At 43.4% G+C, this 16,820-nt stretch overlaps 3 protein-coding genes across 3 annotated transcripts in view; 2 read left to right on the top strand and 1 right to left on the bottom strand.

Moving 5' to 3' along the window:
* LOC108415692 (thiosulfate:glutathione sulfurtransferase) overlaps positions 1–1,578 on the bottom strand; it is a 6,279-nt gene extending 4,701 nt beyond the window's left edge. The window contains exon 1 of the mRNA XM_037533146.1: positions 1,324–1,578. Coding sequence (XP_037389043.1) covers positions 1,324–1,450 — 127 coding nt within the window. The 5' untranslated portion in view covers positions 1,451–1,578. The remainder of the gene's footprint in view (positions 1–1,323) is intronic.
* A 3,420-nt stretch (positions 1,579–4,998) lies between these two features.
* LOC108415693 (cystatin-B-like) lies at positions 4,999–7,832 on the top strand. Its single transcript, XM_017688741.2, has 3 exons — positions 4,999–5,126; positions 7,194–7,295; positions 7,545–7,832. The coding sequence occupies exons 1-3, from the start codon at positions 5,055–5,057 to the stop codon at positions 7,671–7,673; spliced, it is 303 nt and encodes a 100-aa protein (XP_017544230.1). The 5' UTR covers positions 4,999–5,054; the 3' UTR covers positions 7,674–7,832.
* A 4,143-nt stretch (positions 7,833–11,975) lies between these two features.
* On the top strand, positions 11,976–15,678 carry LOC108416152 (cystatin-B-like). The gene is made up of 3 exons (XM_037533149.1): positions 11,976–12,073; positions 14,417–14,518; positions 15,439–15,678. Exons 1-3 carry the CDS (start codon positions 12,011–12,013, stop codon positions 15,562–15,564), a joined length of 291 nt encoding a protein of 96 aa, XP_037389046.1. The 5' UTR covers positions 11,976–12,010; the 3' UTR covers positions 15,565–15,678.
* The last annotated feature ends 1,142 nt before the right edge of the window (positions 15,679–16,820 follow it).

The following is a 16,820-nucleotide window of genomic DNA, read 5'->3' as shown; positions in this document are numbered from 1 at the left end:
ATGTCCAATATTATCATAATATAAACACAGTTTATTATTGTTATTCACATAAACTACAGTGTTTTCAGTCTTTAGAGCCTCTATTTTAGCTCACGAAGGCCTTTAATGAGCTGATGGGCTCTATCAGAAGCGCTGGAGCAGGAAAAAACACTAAAACATGCGGAAAAGTCTGAAACTCTGAGTTTAAGTGAGAGATCTGAACCTGTAACAGGCGTTACCTGTCAACACGTCATACTTCCAGTGTATTTGACTGGTCTGGTCTTACTGGTCATGTAGGCTGCGCCGTTTCTGCTGATGTACCATCCACAGCACCACACCACCTCTAATAATCCCCACCGTGTTTGGGCCTAATACTAAAAACAACACCGTACTACTGACCTGTAATTACGCCACAGCATTAATAATAACAGACATTATACTGTAGCAGTTTCCTGTCACGGTTGATTGGCCTTCACTTTCAGTGCGAAGACAAATTCCCTGGATGATTTTTGTCTATAAAGCGCTTACTGGTCAGCTTCCTTCATATCTGTCTGCATTCATATCAACAGACAAGCCTCGGTGCAGTTTTCCTCCTGTTTACGTTTAGCCGGACGTTCCGGTGGCATGGTCGGAACACAGCGCTCGGTTACAGCGCTCCATCAGTTTTTAATTGGTTCTGACTCTGATTTGATGCCGTCGGCTTGCTGGTGCTTCTATGTTGGTTGTTTGGTGTGTGGCCTCCTTAATCGGGGCTCACGTGTAAGAGATATTTAATCTCAGTGTCATTATCCTGGATAAATAACATGAAAAAGCCCCATGAGAATTATTATTAATACACATCCCTCATAATATAACCTCACTTCAGCTATTAACACACATTACAGTGTTTTCCACCTTTAAAACCTGTATTGTAAGCTGGTTTCATGAGCTGATGGGCTGAAAGAAGACAAAACCATACTGAAAGGCTGAAAACTCGGCGTTTAAGAGAGTTCTGGGTCTACAGCAGGCCTCACATCTGTCCTACTGACCTCACTCTGCCTGAAAACCCTGAACAGTTTAGTCATAGAGTTTAATACGTGACTCTATGAGGGAGAGCGTCCCTGGCTCACTGGCTCCACCTGCTGTTTCCTGCGCGAATGACTCACAGCAGATACGTGCAGCCCCACATGTGTGCGGGGAAGTAGAGACTCTGAGGCTGAAACTAAACTAAACTCGCTGCTATCTGAACAAGCCCTGGACAGAATAAAGCGCTTGGAAGGCGTAGAGGAGGAAAGATGAACTAAGACCGAGCTTATGACCGTTATAAAGACCATAAGGATGGATGGAGTATATGGATGCACGCACCTGAGCTGACGGGCTCCTTGTAGGGGTTCTGTTTACACGAGCTGTCCAGATCATCTGGACACAATCTTTCAGCCCAGCTCCCCAAACCCAGCAGCAGCACCAGCTGGACAGCGGTGTGGGGCAGCATCGTTGGTCCGGTCAGTCTTCAGTGGTCAGTTCACTTTCACAGCTCGACACACGCTGATGTGAGGGAACCTGCTGAATCTCTCTGGATCGATCCTGCTTGGGGTCTCAGGTCATCCATTCACTTATCAGCCAACGGAGGTGGGCGGGGCTTATATGTGGTGCATTATGATAGGCTGAGAGGCAAAACGGCTCAAAGCACAGTCACTTCAACCCCGGTAACGTCAATAAAGCAGAAATAAGTCCAGGGGAAATATTCAGTCACTGATTTCTCAGAACAGCTCTTTCCTCGATGGACTCAAGTCAGAACGTAGAAAGTGCCCACAAGATGAGGTCAGGGTCATTTCTAGTGGTCAGTTTTCCACTTCTGGTTTGTCTCCAGTTATAAGGTTTTATGCTTTTGGATCATATTTACAGGTGGAAAGACTTGTAAGGAGATGTTCCTATGATTAATAGTTACAGTGCGTCCTGCCTGGTCAGGTTTCCCTGTCCAGACTATATAACATACAATAATCAGTAGTTTTCACGCTTCGTCTCTAATACTGAACATAATGTGTTATTAATAACAACAGTACTGTAACCGTTACTATATTACTGTCGTTAATATTGAAGTGTTACAGCCAGACAGTCTTGTTTTGTGAAAGTAATAATAATAATATTAATAATAATAATGATAATGATGCATCCCTGCTGATAGGAACGGCCTGGTCAGCTGAAATGCTTGTCAAACTGTAAGACTGGTCATCTAGATGGTCCTACTGGTCATGCTGTTTGACTACTTTGGTCTTTATCTCACAGCACTGGCCAATAATTTTACTTCTTTCAAGTATATTTTTAAAAAATAAGCTTAATAACATGACAACAAACCAGTAGGAGTATGTTATATAACCATAGCATTCTCACAGCCACCTCGAACCCATAATATTAGACATACAGATTTAATATTTCAGTAGTATATATTATACAATGTGCCTGTTTTCTCGTTGGGTGAGGGGGATTAGGGTCACTTTCTGGCAACCAACGTTGGCCGTGTCTGCTGGCACCCAGCTAGACCAGCATACCTTCTCTAATCACTAACATGACGTTTACTGTGACAATAAACACTGGATTATTCATATGAAAATCACAGTAATTACATTGATCACAGTAGAAACAGCTTCATATTATTGGCAATTAGTATTAATATCATAATATAAACACAGTTTACTATTGTTATTCACATAAACTACAGTGTTTTCAGTCTTTAAAGCCTCGATTATAAGCTGGTTTGATGAGCTGATGGGCTCTACCAGCTCAGACAAAGACACTAAAACAGCAGAAAAGGCTGAAACTCTGAGTTTAAGAGAGTTTTAAGCCTATATCAGACATGATACTTGGCCTATGGACTCAGGCAGTTTGATTAGAGTCAGAGGTAGTACGTGACTCTGTGAGGGAGAGGTTTCCTGACCCAATGGCTCCACCTGCTGCTTCCTGTGTGAATGACTCACTGCGGGGACGTGCAGCCCCACGTGTGTCCGGGGAAGGAGAGACTCAGCGGATGCAGCTGAATTTGATTTACAACCTATATGAATATGTCTATACATTTCTGCTGTGGGGAGAAAACCTGGTCTCATTTTTATTATTATTGTTTTGAAAAGTCAGTTGCCCTTCGTGAGGAATTTATGGACCAATAGAAAAGCTTTTCCAAAATAATGATTCATCCATTCACTTCCATTAGAAGTTATGAATGTTTTTCCTTGTCCTGTAAAGTTACCTTGTTGGACATATAGATAGGGTTTGTTTACTGTATATATAAATATATAAATATATATTGAGCCTCAATTGAGAATCCAGGCTCGTCAGAAGAGCTCGTCCTGACAGTTGTGTGAAGGCTGAGGCCGTATTTTGAAGAAAAAAACACTTTTCTGCGATTTTAACTACAGTAATAACACATGACTATGGAATATATGATTTAAATGACAAATAAAATCAATATCGTAGTATAAATATATAACGAAAGCCCCCCAGGAGTCACTGGTGTTATGATCTATGAAGAAAAGCTCATGGTGAGTCCACTGTGTCTCTCAGTTCTCAGAGATCTTCTCATTCAGCTCATGATCTCATATGAAGCTTCTAGCTGACGTCACTGGTGTGACCGACTTTATTCTGAGGTCACTGTGAAAAAATAGAAACACAAATGGATTAAATTCCATATTTTAGTGGACGTTCCCTGATGGACAGCGTGTGGTTTGATGTTCTGTAAAATGCGTTGATCATTAAAAACGTCTCTGGTGTTTCCTTTATTATGTGGAACACCAGAGACGGTCAGTAACACCAGTGACTCCTATGGAGAGACAGAGAAGTGGACGTTTCTGTAGAACGACCCAAATATATATACATATATATTCACATTCTTAAAAAATACAGTTCTATGTAGCACCAAAAAGGGATCATCTGTTGTTTCATGCTTCATATCATAACTGTTTGGCATTATGTAGAACCCTTTTCAATCAATATGAAGAACCCTTTCACCATGCACAGAACCTTTAAATCAATTATTTGAGTGTTCTATGAGTGGTTCTTTACTAAACCCTTAAGTATATGACATATATACTATATACGTCATATACTATATACGTATATACAGGCAATAGGCTGCATTAGCTAACTGTTAAACCTGTTTAAAGGTCTACAGGATGGAGGTCTTTAAACCCACCTATGTGCTTCATCTAGACTCCTGACATCTTTGCTGAAGTTCATTCTCGCAGTCAGTCTCGGCGCTGCTGAGTGTTTGTGTTGGTTGAACTGCAGCTGAAATGCTGACAGTGTGTTTGGTGACGTGACTGGTGTGGTACAATTGTGGCCTAACCAGAGCCAGTTTATGAGGTCTGGCCACTTCCTATTTCTCCCATTATATCCAAAGCAGGACTGCTAAACAGCAGAGGGCGCCTGTGAGCGAGTCCTTAATGAAAGGGGGGAAAATAGAGAACATATTTCCTGACCTGTTGTCCTTTGACCACCCTTAATTTCAGACAGTAGAAGGACAAGTTTCACTAAAACAGCAGAGAAAACTCACCTGTATGTTTCCTCTTACCACACCACAGGCGTTCCGGGCAGCAGGAGACGGGCGTTACTGACACTGAGAGCGGCCGCCTACTTCACTCTGCATATACAGAGGCTCAACAATAAAACACAGACTCTAAAGCAGATGAGCACTAAGACTAGAGCAGATCTCATAAAGCATGAAGTTATAACTGTGGAACATGTGCTGTAATTTCTTACATGCCTACCAGGTGGCACTGCTGAGGCGGCCACTCCTCGGAATGTACCACTGTATAGTGTGTACACCTCTACGTTTTACAGTGAATGCATTTATTATGAGTTCGGTTCTGCTTTTGGCCTGATTTGCTCAGATTTATCTGAGTGTGTTTTTCCTGGAATTAAACCCTCCTGAATCTGTAGAACCCCCTTTTTGTGGGAACCTGATCCACTTTTCATGACTCAGATCAGATGATCCTTGTCTGCAGACATGGGGAAGTGAAGCTGCAGCTGGAGGGTATTTAAGGTGGAACTGTGAGGGCACATGTAGTTGCAGGCGTAGTTGTTTGTAGTAGCTGTAGCTGACCGTCATGGACCAGGTTGTTGGAGGAACCGGATCGGTGCAGGTCGCCACCCCTGAGATCCAGAAGATCTGTGATGAGGTGAATCAGTGAAGACCTGCTTTGTCTTTTCATTGTAACTATATTAGTTATAAAATAACTACATTCTCAGAAAAAAAGGTTCTTCAAGGGTTCTTTACTAAAGAACATGCATGCTTACGTGGTTCTTCCTGTGGTGAAATGGTTCTCCAGCTTGATCTAGAATGTTTTGTATGTATGTAAATTTCTTCATAAAGCCTTATTGAAAAGGGTTCTACATAGCACCAAACAGGGTTCTGTTACAGTGTCAGGCTTGCTGCAATAGAAGAACCCTTTTTGGTGCCACATAGAACCCTTTTCAAAAAGGTTTTATGTAGAAATATCTACAGCACGTTCTCCCTTCCACCATGCAAAGAACCCTTTAATCATGTGGAGGGTTCCTTGAGTGTTCATGGTTCTACGCAGAACCATTTTCTATACTAAAGAACTCTTGAAGAACTGTCTTTTTTAAGGTTGTAGGTCAGCCTTTTCTCTCATTAGGTTCCCTTATACAGTGCAGTCTGGCTGGCGTTCTAATGAACTTTCATGATGCAAAGAACCCTTTAATCACGCAGAGGGTTCCGTGAGTGTTCATGGTTCTATATAGAACCATTTTCTTTTTTAAGAGTAAAAGTTTCATTCCAAAAACAAATTTCCAGCTCAAAAAGCTACGAAAGCTTAAATTAGAATTCCTGTCATTTTTCAAAATCTCAGCATAATGTTGATGATGGAAAACAGTGGAAAATCTGGAATAATGAGTTTTCTTTGGGGACTATTTTGCCGCACAGCGCCCTGCATGTCTCCCTCCACCATGAATGGAGTTGAAGTTCTCTAAACTCTCATAAAACAGCGTCTCAGTCATCAGGCAGTGAATTCAGAACCAGCTCATGTAGGAACTTTCTGTAGGAACTTTTAGAGGGACGTCTGGTTCCTATCACCACCACCGTGAACGGTTCTGACCTGGTAAGTCTAGAATTGAGAATTTTGGTGGAATTCCCCTTCGACACAGGGAAGGCAGACAGGTTGCTGACTTCAGCAGATCCAGTGACTCTAGTGGTGAGTCAAAGTGAGGAGATTTAGATGGTGCTGTCTGGGCTCAGTTCTCACACTCGCTGTACTGATCACGCTGTCACCTCCTCCAGGGTTCTAGATAAACTATTGTAGATCTGTCAGCTCGTCCAAGCAGGTCCCTCTCATTTGAATGTACAAACGCTGCTGGAATGCTGCTGATCCGGGCGTGTTGGGTTGTTTTGAGTGTGTTGGGTGTGTTCCTTATTTCACAACCTTTGGATAAACTGCCCCACCCCCCCACCCCCCCACCACCACCACCCCCCACCCCCGCACCCTGACTCTACACTTTTCAAAGCCTTTATTAATGTAAACGAGCAGACAGTGGAACTGTTTATGTTACAGAACATGATCATGAAACAGGAACAAAACAGGACCATTGACGTGAGGTGACTAACGCACCCCTGACTGACCACAGCAGATTTGCTTAAAAGGGAATTTATCACCTCACTCAGCGTAATTCAGCGGCTGAGATGTAAACGTGATGAAGAACCTGAGAAAACAGGGAGCTTGCAAATCAGTTCCTCGTTTCAGTTCCTGTTCTTTTGATCATGTTCTGTAAAATAAATTCTAATTTTAATCCTAATTTTAATTTAAAGTCTAACCTCAGTGAATAAAATCAGTTCTTCAGTTATTTAAATAAGGCCCGATCGTTTTGTGAGATTTGAAGTGTAGATGTTCCCTCAAAGCTCCAGCAGTGGTTCTAAGGTCTGATTGTGGAGCTTAAATCAGTTCCTCCAGGTGAAAAGTTGGTATTTGTTCCTTTTCATAACCGAATGTTTTAAAACAGAGCAGTAGAGTAAAAGCCTGGAGGCGAGGCGAGGCGAGGCGGGGTGTGTGGAGTCAGTACAGCTTAGAACATCATTTCAGTGGATTATGGTTCAGTTATGTTCCCTGACTGAAGGTCCTGAGATGGAGCCTTGAGGGTCCCACCCCAGTGACAGGAGGGGAACTGAGAGCTCAGTGTTAATTATAGACTGTTACTGTGTTACTGAACCTGTTTGGTGGTCTGTGTGGTTACAGGTGAAGCCGCAGGTGGAGCAAAAGACCGGTAAGAAGTTCAGAGTGTTTGTTGCGAAATCTTTCACCACCCAGGTTGTGGCGGGAACCAACTACTTCATCAAGGTGTGGCTTTAACTCTGACAGTGTGTGACTGGAGACTTTTCATCTTCACGTTATTTAGAGTGCGAGTTTCTGTCACTGTTTTACAGATGATAATAATTCATAGTACTTACTGAATAATTCACAGTAGATACTGAATAATTCATAGAAGATATTGAATAATTATGTGTATGAGTGAATTCTGATTGTTTACTCACACTTTGGTGGAACTGTTGCACCTTCAGATGAACAGTGCGGTGTTTTGTTTCTCAGGTGGACGTAGGTGGGAATGATTATGTTCACCTGAGGGTGTTCAAGCCTCTCCCACACGCTGGTCACAAACTGCAGCTGCATGGAGTCCAAACGAGAAAGAAAGTCAACGAGTCCGTGGGCTACTTCTGAGCAGTGTCCACGTGGAACACACACTGTTAGTGTTATCAGCTGTTCTCAGACCCAGATCAGACACACAGACCCAGATCAGACACACAGACCCAGATCAGACACACAGCCTCAGACACACAGCCTCAGATCAGACACACAGCCTCAGATCAGACACACAGACCCAGATCAGACACACAGCCTCAGACACACAGACCTAGATCAGACACACAGACCCAGATCAGACACACAGACTCGGACCAGACACACAGCCTCAGATCAGACACACAGCCTCAGATCAGACACACAGACCCAGATCAGACACACAGACCCAGATCAGACACACAGACTCGGACCAGACACACAGCCTCAGATCAGACACACAGCCTCAGATCAGACACACAGACCCAGATCAGACACACAGACCCAGATCAGACACACAGCCTCAGATCAGACACACAGACCCAGATCAGACACACAGACCCAGATCAGACACACAGCCTCAGATCACACACACAGCCTCAGATCAGACACACACCCTCAGATCAGACACACAGCCTCAGATCACACACACAGACCCAGATCAGACACACAGCCTCAGATCAGACACACAGACCCAGATCAGACACACAGCCTCAGATCAGACACACAGACCCAGATCAGACACACAGCCTCAGATCAGACACACAGCCTCAGATCACACACACAGACCCAGATCAGACACACAGCCTCAGATCAGACACACAGACCCAGATCAGACACACAGCCTCAGATCAGACACACAGACCCAGATCAGACACACAGACTCGGACCAGACACAGCTTTTTAAAAATGTAATAACAATAACAGCTGTATATTACACTATTCTAACAGTTATTTTACAAAGGAAAATAAAAAGCTCTCTGAGCTGTAAGATGCTGTTCTGGATTTTGTTCATTTCTTGTCACTGCTCAGGGCTGTTCACACACTTTTCTGTCACTGCTCAGGGCTGTTCACACACTTTTCTGTCACTGCTCAGGGCTGTTCAAACATTTCCATGAGCATCTGTACATCATAAAACCTGACTGTGTTCAGGGCACAGCAGGCCTGGGGAAACGAGCCCCGCAGTGCAGGACAGAACTGCGCATATTAAAATATTTTTTATATTTTACGATATTATGAGCGCTGAGTCTGGAAGGTCCTGGAGCTCTGACGCTCTGAGGTGTTCACACAGATCTGACTGGAGCAGATGACGATGAGGAGCTGCTGGTGGGTTTATTAACTGTATATACACGGCAGCTTCACAAAGCACTTTAAAGCTGCTGAGTGTTTACAGGACAGACAGTACGTCATCATAATGAGGCGATAAATGAGTGGACATGGAGTCTTGAATGTTTTACTGAGTTGAAGTAACAGCACTTTATAATGTCCTCACTTTATAACACCATCGTGTTCGTAAGACACTGATATATAACTCGTTCATCTTCATACAAACCCTGAGTCTCTACTGGGGAATAATTAGTGATCCAGGTTTATAAATACGGAGTTTCTAATCAACGTTTCCACAAACCAGACAATGTGTTAAACAGGTTTAATGGCTTTTCTATGGTTATTTACAATGACTATATACAACCCTAATTCCAAAAAAGTTGGGACGCTGTGTAAAATGTAAATAAATGTAAATGTAAAAAATGCAGTGACGTGCAAATCTCATAGACCCAGATTCACAACAGAACACAGAACACATATCAGGTGATGGAACTGAGACATTTTACCTTTTCATGAAAAACATTGAATCGTTTAGAGCTTGATGGCAGCAAGGCATCTCAAAAAAGCTGGGACAGGGTCGTGTCCACCATCATGTAGCATCCACTCTTCCTTTTCAACAGCCTGTAAATGTCTGGGAAGTGAGGAGACCAGTTGCTGGAGTTTTGGGAGAGGAATGTTGTCCCGTTCTTGTCTGATGTAAGATTCTAGCTGCTCAGCAGTCCTGGTTCTTCTTTGGGGCTTCCTTGATGGATTTTTCCATTTCATCGCTAAATGTTTTCTATTGGTGAAAGGTCTGGACTGCAGGTCAGTTCAGCACCTGGACTCTTCTTCTGTGAAGCTGTGCTGTTGTGGCGGATGCAGTATGTGGTTTATTGTGTTCCCTGAAAGAGACGCTGTCTGGACGAGTGCAGAGGGCACTCCTGAGGACCTTCTTTGACACCGTTGTGCCATCAACCATCTTCTGTGGAGTGGTCTGCTTAGGCAGCAGCATCTCAACTATGGACAGGAAGAGACTTGACCAACTCCTTAAGAGGGCCAGTCCTGACCTGGGTAGCCCCCTAGACCCAGCGCAGACAGTGGGAGTCAGGAGGATGTTAGACTAGCGTCCATGCTGGAGAACAGCTTCCAGCTCATGACTGAGACTCTAGCAGCACTGAGCAGCTCCTTCAGTGACCGGCTGCTTCACCCCAAGAGTGTTAAGGAGGCCATCGCAGGTCCTTCCTGCTGCTGTTAGACTGTCCAACCAACACTGCTCCCAGTAGACCCTCCACCCCCCACTGGACCTCACACACCTACAGAACATGCTGGATCTTCTCACCTCTTCCTGTGTGCGGTATAATCAGCAGTCCGTGTGCGGTGCAGTGTTAAATATCTCTACAGTGTGAACTCTGAGCTTTCTGTTTATAATGGTTTATACTGTAACTCCTCACCGTCGCATGTGTGATATAAACCTGCTCCTCATATCTCTACAATGTAAATATCAGCTCTTTATTTATTTATAATTCTTTATTGTTATCCTTCTTTGTGAAGGATAGAGTTTATATTTTCTATCTTTTTTATGTTTAGTACTTATATACATTGTCTAGTAACAAACTGCAAAAAACCCTGTTAAGTACTTAAAGTTAATTACTTGCTTATGAATTCTCTTCTTGTTACTTCTTCTCTTTTTTGCTCTTGTCCCTTTGTTGTTGTAGCACTGAGAATTTCCCCCTTGTTGTGCTAATAAAGGATTATCTGATCTTATCTGATCTTTTCTGATCTTATCTTACCAAAACCTGCATATACTGTTCAGCATTGATGATGCCTTTCTAGATGTGTGAGCTGCCCACACCATGGGCACTAATGCAGCCCCGAACCATCAGAGCTGCAGGCTTTTGAACTGTGCTCGTGCTCTGATAACAAGCTGGACGGTCCGCCTCCATCTCCGTCTTGAGTACGCAGGACACGGCATTTTCCGAAAAGAATTTAAAATTTTGATCCATCTGACCACAGAACAGTTTTCCACTTTGCCTCAGTCAATTTTAAATGAGCTTCGGCCCAGAGAAGGTGGCAGTGTTTCTGGATCGTATTGACTTTTTCTTTGTATGATGCAGCTTTAACTTGCGTTTCAGGATTTCCCCGTGAACTGTTTTCACAGATAGTGATTTCTGGAAGTGCTCCTGAGCTCATGCATTTATTTCCGGTACAGAATCAGGCCTGTTTTTAATGCAGTGCTGCCTGAGGGCCCAAAGACCACAAGCATCCAACACTGACCATCGGCCTTTTTCATTGCGTACAGGGAATTCTCCAGATTGATGGTCGTGAAATGTCCAAAGTCTTCACAATTTTTACGTTAAGGAACATTTTTCTGAAATTGTTCCACAATTTTTAGATGCAGTTTTTCTCAGACTGGTGAACCTCTGCCTGTCTTTGCTTCTGAGAGACTCTGAGAGACTCTCTAAACTGCTCTTTCATACTCTGTCATGTCAGTAGCTGCAAACTGCTCCTCCTGCTCTTTTATCAGTACCACTTACTTCGTTGCCCCTGTCCCAACTGTTCTGATATACTTTGCTGCCTCTAAGCCCTAAATGAGTTAATGTTTTTCATGAAATGGTAAAATGTCTCACTTTCAACTTTTTTGGAATTGGGGTTTAAAAAAATACAGAAATAGAGAAAAATAAAATCCTATCTTACCACATCGTGACACGACTCCAAAGCCTGCTAGCTTGACGCTTATACGGCATGTGGGAACACAAATAAATCAGTCTAGGTCACCTGCAGTGAGAACAGCAGCCACAGACCACAGTTTCACTCATAATGTGGTCTAGAACAGTTTCATAGAACACCAGTTTCTTTAAAGATGGGTATATTAAACTGGTTTAGCTGGTCATGAGCGTTTACAGACACTCGGACAACAAAATCAGTCTGAATGCACATCCCTAATGCACAGCCTTGTTTATAGCAGCTTATCAGCTCATTTTAATGGGATTTTAATATGTTCTTTCCCATTTATGTGTGAGTGTAACGCCCTGGTGCCGGAGGGCAACAGGTGGATATTTAAGGTGGATCTAGCTGTGGGGAGGTTGTAGTTGATGTGCTGGTAGCTGTAGATCCAGGTACACAGTAATTGAGGAATGACCACAATGTGTAGCAGGCCGAATACCGCCAACCAGAACATCCAGACTTACTGTGACGAGGTAACGTTTCCCTCCTTTATGTTCTCTCAGGCATGTATGTGTGTGGGTATTTAGCTCTTTGTGGGGACGTTAGATGATAAGGTACATTATCCTTACTGCAGATAAACTGTGGCAGCTCAGTGTCCGCCGTCTTTCTGCTACTGCATCCACAACTTCTTGTCCAACAGGAAACAGTGCATCTGCATTTCGGACCCTCTCTGCCTCGGCACCGGTGCTCCTGCTCTACTCTCTGCACACCAATGACTGCACTGCTAGCATTGACTCTGTTAAACTTATGAAGTTTGCAGACGATGCCACTCTGATCAGTCTCATCTCAGACAGAGTCTGTGTCTACATGCAATCTGACTGAATTCATTCAGACACTCACATTTAAACTGCTGCATGTGTATCGAGGGAGTTGAGCAGCAGTGCATTACCTGAGTTTTCTGCTTTTGACCCCTTAAAATCTCAGGCTTTTTACACACTAAGGCTCATTACTCAGTAACTACAGCGACTTTAGTGTAAACTAGCTGAGCTATTCTTAGTTTATAGAAGTGTGTAATAAAGCTTTGGGTCTGCTGGCACACCTGGTTATTTAAGTGGTTAACTTGCTCTATAGTTCGTGTGAAGTTGCTGTCATTCATTTGTTCATACGCTCGTCTGAGCTGCTTGTTATTGCAAGTCATCCATCCTGCTGGCTATTGTGAAGTCCTTTAAAGTTTGGAGCATAAACTTCGTCTCCTCTGCTGACCAGTTTCTGCTCCACGACACTGATCATTCTAAGCTTTCACTATGATGTAACGCACATCTTCTTCTTCCGGCTGCTCCCTTTAGGGGTCGCCACAGCGGATCATCTGCCTCCATCTTGCCCTATCCACTGCCTCCTCTACTTTTACACCAACCATCTCCATGTCCACCTTCACTACATCCATAAACCTTCTCTGAGGTCTACCTCTTCTCCTTCTACCCGGCAGCTCCATCTCCAACATTCTTTGCCCAATATCTCCACTATTCCTCCTCAACACATGTCCAAACCATCTCAACCTGGCCTCTCTGGCTTTATCTCCAAACTGCTCCACCTTCACTGTCCCTCTGATCTGCTCATTTCTAATCTTGTCCATCCTGGTCACTCCCAACGAAAATCTCAGCATCTTCATCTCCGCCACCTCCAGCTCAGCCTCCTGTCTTTTAGACAGAGCCACAGTCTCCAAACCAAACATCATAGCAGGACGCACTGCTGTCTTGTAAACCTTCCCTTTCACTCTTGCTGCTATCCTTCTGTCACACATCAGCCCTGACACCCGTCTCCACCCACTCCATCCTGCCTGCACCCTCTTCTTCACCTCTTTTCTACACTGTCCATTGCTCTGGATGGTTGACCCAAGATATTTGAAGTCATCCACCTTTACGACCTCGACTCCTTGCATCTTCACCTTTCCACCTGCCTCCCTCTCATTCACACACATGTATTCCGTCTGGTCTCTACTGACCTTCATTCCTCTCCTCTCCAGTGCAAACCTCCACCTCTCCAGATTCTCCTCCACCTGCTCTCTACTCTCACCACAGGTTACAATGTCATCTGCAAACATCATGGTCCATGGAGCCTCCTGCCTGACCTCATCTGTCAACCTGTCCATCACCATTGCAAACAAGAAGGGGCTCAAAGCTGATCCCTGATGTAACCCCACCTTCACCTTGAAACCATTTGTCACTCCAACTGCACACCTCACCACTGTCTCACTATCCTCATACATGTCCTGCACCACCCTAACATACTTTTCATACTTTTATGATGCAACGCACATGCAGAACTTAAACATTCCGATAGGGAATGTAATCGGATACAAGCGTTTACACGGATATTATTCTTCTATTTAATAGATTATTTACAGGATTCCTCACCTCCTTCAGTCGGAAGAAAGTATTCTGAATGGCGTCAATTGGACTAGACTGTTCCGATTGGTGTGTCTACATGGACGTATTCTATTCCGATTGAGCTGTTAGTCGGATTATTAATGGATTATCAGGCTGTAGATGAATGTGGTTAATACTGAGTATATCTACTCGGAGGAAGTAACATTGCTGGTGTCAAAACACATAAAAACTGCGGAAAAACTGATTTCAGAGGAGCCTGCTCTCCTCCCTATGCCTTCATTATGACTGGATTATTGGTGGTATGTAAACACACTCAGTGAAAGAAGAGCAGAGCTGTAATATCTGCAGAGTTCAAATACAATCACGATTCTATTAACTACAAATTACAGACATGTGGAAATGATCTGAGGGCCTAAAGCCCTGAGTGTTGCCCTCTGGTGAGGGTTGTTGTGTGTTTCTGACCTGTGTGCTGTTTTTTTTTCGTTAAAGGTGAAGCCGAGAGTGGACTCACGCACTGGGAAGACACATGATGTCTTCATCGCAAAAACGTACATCACTAAACCTGGGGATCAAACCGTCTACCTTGTTAAGGTGATGTTTTATTCTTCACCTTCACAAGCCAGAAAATCTAGAGAACAGTTGTATTTTGCCCCTGGTAACTGCTGTACTGTAATAAGCTGATAAAACTGTTACTAACTAAGTAACTAACTCTGTATGCTATGTCAGAAAACCATACAGTGGCTACCATAGTGAGTGAAGCTGGTCAGCTATGGAACACTCAGTAATGGTCAGCAAGTATAGGAATAAATTACAATGGTCCCGTAAACCATTCCTATTTCTTGCTTTCCCCATTTAGAGATTTGTTGTTGGTCATATTTCAGAAATATAGCCACTTAGTAAAAAAAGCCTCAAAAGTCACAAAATCTAGCAGCTCAGTCAGAGATAAGGCAGAGATACGTTTACAACAAATAATTGAGTGGTCACTGAGCCCATAATTCATATTCAACTGAAATATTTTGCCAGTAGCCCAATATCTAAACCCTGAACTCACCCCTGGGCAGCTCCAGTTCCAGACAGACAGAGATGCTTTCAGCATAAGCCATATTTCATATATGGCTGAAAAAGTGCTGAAAAGCTTAAAATGATGCTCTGCTTGTTTATTTCATGGCAGCTACATTCCAGTGGACTGTCTGTCTCTACCAATCAGGGCCACCATTCAGCTGGTAGAGCAATTCAGTGCCGTAACTCCACCCCTGCTTTAACTCTTGGGTCACCTCAAGTCCTGAAAAGACGTTTGTGGTGATGCTGTGGACTCACTGGACACTTGTGAGCTTCTGGTGGAGTTTTACACAGCAGTGTTCTCTAAAACTAGGCGAGTGAGTGCTAGAAGTGGTCAGTAGATAGCCGCAGCAGCGCCCTCTGCTGGCCAAAACAAGACATCTGATCACCCTGTTCTACAAGGACAGTCACACATGGCGGCTTTGTTTACTGTCTTTAAATCTGTTTCTCAGGTTCATGTTGGTGGAGACACTTACTATCATGTGAAGCTGATGAAGAACCCCGCTGCACTTTGGAATAAAGCAGTACTGCAATCTACCCAAATTGGAATGAAGCTGAACGATCCACTTCAGTTCTGAGATACGGGAGGTCACGTCCAGCTCTGCTTTCAAACATGCTCTGCTTTCAAATCCATCTGAAAATAACAACACGTCTTTTAATGCAAAGGAAAATAAAAAACTTATAAAATTCTGCTTTTCTTCTCCTTTTGAATGAATATCACAGATTATGCTCACATAACCTGGAACTGGAGGCCCACCACCCGCACGTTTTAGTGCTTCTCCTGCTTTAAAACAGACACTTTAACATACTATTGAACTGATAATCAGCTGATTAGGTGGGTCAGGCGTGATGGAAGCAGGGAAAAGGTGGTGGGCCGCCAGTGTTGCAGCCTAAAAGAATATCAGGAAGGAGTTCCAGTTCATAAACACAGTACTTGTGTATATTTTTCATTATTTTATTTACGCAAGGCATATTTAAGTTGTTAGAAGGGAATGTACACCATTTTTAGAATATTTTGTTGTTTCATATATTTTTATAGCATTTATATTATTTTGTTAATAATATTGTTTACAAAGGGGTCAGAGGTTGCTGGAGAGTTGATAACGGGGAGGAGTTAAGAGAGTTCTGAGTAAAAAAAAAATTGTGGATGGCTTCATGTAAAAACAACTCCAACACTGAACCTGGGAAAATAAAGGTGCAAGTGGAACAAAGCAAAGGTTTACTGGCTCAAGTCTGTTCAAGAGTGCAACATAAACTTGGTGTTTCCGCCTGGTTTGGAGCTGAACCACGAAGAGTGAAGGGGAACTCAGTGCGGGGGAGCTGGCTGCCTGCTAAGTAAGCACGAGGGGGTTTACATGACAACAGCATTCCAAGCATAGTTGTGGAGGGAAGAACTCCCTATCTCACTCAAAATGCTCAGGATGTCGACAGAATGGGAAAATATCATTAGAACATCCCTCCACTGTTAATGCAGTAGCTGAAACCTCCGTAGGAGGCCAAAATGTAACATTTGCACATCCCGAGTACAGAAGAGATTTAAAAATAATTGGTCAAATTGGAGAACCAAATCAGAAAGATAAGTTATCTTACACCAGTTTGGAGAGACAAATTCAAAGAGCACTGAAGAAAGGATATGATGAGGGAGAAGTTGTGGAAGCTGTCATTCAGGCCCCAGGAACAAAATTGAAAAGTTATCTGGAGAGTAGAGTTGATTTGACCTTACACGCTCTGCGCAAGATATTGCAGACTCATTATATTGAGAAGGATGCTACAGAGCTGTATCACTCCCGTGTGCGTGCAGTGCAGGAACCAAAAGAAACGCCCATACAGTTTT

The sequence above is a fragment of the Pygocentrus nattereri genome, chromosome 23, assembly GCF_015220715.1.
Source record: "Pygocentrus nattereri isolate fPygNat1 chromosome 23, fPygNat1.pri, whole genome shotgun sequence".
NCBI classification, from domain to species: Eukaryota; Metazoa; Chordata; class Actinopteri; order Characiformes; family Serrasalmidae; genus Pygocentrus; species Pygocentrus nattereri.
Note: the sequence above shows the minus strand (reverse complement) of the source record. Positions and strands in the feature narration are given on the sequence as shown.

Excerpts from the sequence above, each read along its gene's own strand:
- LOC108415693 (XM_017688741.2), top strand. The coding sequence starts at position 5,055 with ATGGACCAGGTTGTTGGAGGAACCGGATCGGTGCAGGTCGCCACCCCT. Across the intron at positions 5,127-7,193 it reads TCCAGAAGATCTGTGATGAG|GTGAAGCCGCAGGTGGAGCA; the intron begins GTGAATCAGTGA and ends GTGTGGTTACAG. Across the intron at positions 7,296-7,544 it reads GAACCAACTACTTCATCAAG|GTGGACGTAGGTGGGAATGA; the intron begins GTGTGGCTTTAA and ends TTTGTTTCTCAG.
- LOC108416152 (XM_037533149.1), top strand. The coding sequence starts at position 12,011 with ATGACCACAATGTGTAGCAGGCCGAATACCGCCAACCAGAACATCCAG. Across the intron at positions 12,074-14,416 it reads TCCAGACTTACTGTGACGAG|GTGAAGCCGAGAGTGGACTC; the intron begins GTAACGTTTCCC and ends TTTTCGTTAAAG. Across the intron at positions 14,519-15,438 it reads AAACCGTCTACCTTGTTAAG|GTTCATGTTGGTGGAGACAC; the intron begins GTGATGTTTTAT and ends TCTGTTTCTCAG.